At 50.7% G+C, this 2806-nt stretch overlaps 1 protein-coding gene across 5 annotated transcripts in view; it reads right to left on the bottom strand.

Moving 5' to 3' along the window:
• PSD (pleckstrin and Sec7 domain containing) overlaps positions 1-2806 on the bottom strand; it is a 140194-nt gene that overhangs the window by 74824 nt on the left and 62564 nt on the right. For 2 of the 5 annotated variants that reach the window (XM_019502501.1, XM_019502499.1), the window contains exon 6: positions 628-828. The exons of 1 other annotated variant lie outside the window; for it this stretch is intronic. In XM_019502501.1, the coding sequence (XP_019358046.1) occupies positions 628-828 (201 nt within the window). The remainder of the gene's footprint in view (positions 1-627; positions 829-2806) is intronic. 2 more of the 5 variants (XM_019502502.1, XM_019502500.1) reach the window with 1 other exon arrangement.

Genomic DNA, 2806 nt, shown 5'->3' on the forward strand with positions numbered 1-2806 from the left:
TGAGGCAGACCAGGCTGCTTGTTGCTTCAGGCAAGCCTTCATGCGGCCTTTGTCCAGGGAGTCGCCACAAACATTGGCAATGTAGTTAATTATCGACCAGCATTGCCCCAGAAGGGGCCATGTGAGGGCATGGAGGGGAGCAGAGGAACAGAAGACCTTTAGTGCACATAGGAACACAACAGAAGACACGAAGGTAGGGCTACAGAAAGTGTGATGGAAGTGGACACACCCTACGATATCCTAATACTTTGACTGGCCATTGCAGGGATACAATCTGGAGTGTACTTTGCTCTCCTTCAGGAGTATTCTGTGTTATTCAGCATGTCTGACAGCAACACAGCTTAGTGTGACGGCTGAGCCTGGGGTGTCCATGGAGCATCAATGTCTTTTAGATGAAGGTCATGGGACACACTCATTCAGGCTTCTGCTAAGGGCAGGCTGCCCTTGGGACTTGGGCTTTGGTGCAGCTGGCCCTTTGTGCGTGAGTGTCTTTTTGCTAACACTCTCCTTGTGCCATTCCCCAGAAACTTTTCTGCACCTAGGGCAACGTTTTTGCCTAGGGTAGGCTGCTCTGTCTGTCTGACTGAAAGATTCCCTGGATGAACGGCCTTTTCTTATAATACCCACACGTACTTCTTCCCCAAGTGGCGGGCCACATCTGCCTTTTTAAACCCATCCAGGTTGTATAGCCTCTTGGCCAGGCGCTTGGCAGCCTCAAGGTCAGCCTTGTGCCCGTTGGACAGGGTGTCAGTGCTGCCCAGTGCCAGCTGCTCTGTGCTGTCCATCTCGGAGTCTGAGTCGGAGACCAGCTGACTCAGGGGATGGTCACTGCAAACAGAAACAAAGGCTTCCGGTAAGTCTTGCTACAAAACTTCTCCATTGCACCTTGTCATAGAAAGACATCTGGACTCCTGACCCCAAGCTCACCTCCTCTCTGAGATGAGAGCCAGCCACTTGGCTTTCTAGAACTCTATGGTTAGGAGTCCTGAAAAGTTTCAGTTCTAGACACAACTAGATAATACTAGGGCATGGTACTGGCTGGAAGGGAGAGAAAGTGGGAGCAGATGACAAGACTGCTGCAGTGTTAACAGCAGCAGCAAGCTCCTGATGTTGGTCTTACTCTGTGCCCAAACTTGTGCAGCTGGGAGGCAGGCAGGCAAAGATGCAAACTGCAGGGACCTATCCTGTAGTCTCCTTCACTGCAGTGGTGTTCACATGAACATACACTGCTCTCCAGCTATGCCTGTGGCCAGAATGGTCTGCACACCCCCATCCCCACACACCTCGCAAAACAGCAACCTTTAAGCAGGAAGGAAATGCAGTCTCTGCCACAGCCTGCTGTTACTGAAACAGAGACAGGCCCATGGGCATGGAATGGAGCAGGATGCTCATCTGGAGGACTGGAGTGCTACATGGATACAGGGTTTCTAGAAGACCATGGGTATCTGCAGCTGCCTTGGTTTATGGCCATTGGTGGCCCAAAGAGAGGACAACAGTTGGAGGATCTGACTGGATCCTATCCTATGACTTTCAGCTCAGACTACCCCTCTGGTGGTGAACAAAGCCCACACACGGGTGCTTTGAGGCTCTAATAATATTTAGCTGGTATCCAGTGTTACATCAGTAGATCACACAGCATTCTATAAAGGAGGGAACCTGCATTACCTCCAATTTACAGATGGGGAAAATGAGGTATGGGCCAGTGAGATGATCTACCCAAGGCTATCCTGCAAGCCAATGGCACAGCTGAAACTGAACCCAGGCTTCCCGAGTGCTTAATCCAATGCTCTGTCCACTAGACCACATTGCTATCATCTAAATGGAAGGACATATATTATGTCCACCTGACCATACACCACTGCTCATTGGAACAAGATCCTGTCCCTTCCAGCAGGAGAGCGGATGAGGACATGAGATGATACTAGGCTAGATTGTACAGTCAGGGGAAATCAATCATCTCTGTCAGCACTGCACTGTCTTGCCTGCTTTGTACTGTGGCTGTATCAGGAAGTACTGGGATCCCTTTATCCTTGGATGGCATAAGGGGAGTGAGGAACAATCCCAAAATGCTGTGCACTCTCTACCTGTGGGGACAGACTTCCAAGCTCAGCAGACGTGTGCCAGGGACATCAGTCCTCACCCCACATGCCTTGTTGCTGGGGCTGGGTCCAATCTCCAGCTCAGTGTAACAGGACCAGGGACTGATGGCAGCATGGGCAATTCCCCTGAGCGCCAGCTAGAGAAACCACAGCAGCGTGTGCTTCCCAGTCCCTGTAAGACTTTTGTTCCTTCTGCTGGGAGATGCTGACAGTGGGCAGCCCTTCCTTCCCCTCTCTGATGCAGGCCCTGCAAGCCACTGTCCAGTCCTTAATCAGTTCCTCGTTACTGCCTTGACACTGTCTGTACTATTTCAGCTCTAACATTCTTTATGGCATCTGGAAATGCTGTACCCAGGCACAGGGCTGAAATCAACTGCTGGTGACCCACAGCTGTGGGCTACTCTGTGTTCTCAAGTGTGTTCGGAAGGGAGCCACCACTTCCTTGTACTGACAGGAGCTGCTCCTTATTCTACATCTCCACCCTGCACTCATAGCCAACAAAGCATTGGGCATCTTTCTGAGCCTACAGAAGGGAAGTCCAAGTTGAGTCACAGGGTGACTGCAGGCTTTCAAAGTACCAATATGCCACAAACACCATTTTAAATGCCTCAACCTTTTCTGTTGGGCAGAACAGACTCCTCACTCTTCCTACTGAAATGGCAGCTTCTAGATTTCATAGACATTAGGGCTGGAAGAGACCTCGGAAG

The sequence above is a fragment of the Gavialis gangeticus genome, unplaced genomic scaffold (genome assembly GCF_001723915.1).
Source record: "Gavialis gangeticus isolate Ggan-Ray unplaced genomic scaffold, GavGan_comp1, whole genome shotgun sequence".
Taxonomy (NCBI): domain Eukaryota; kingdom Metazoa; phylum Chordata; order Crocodylia; family Gavialidae; genus Gavialis; species Gavialis gangeticus.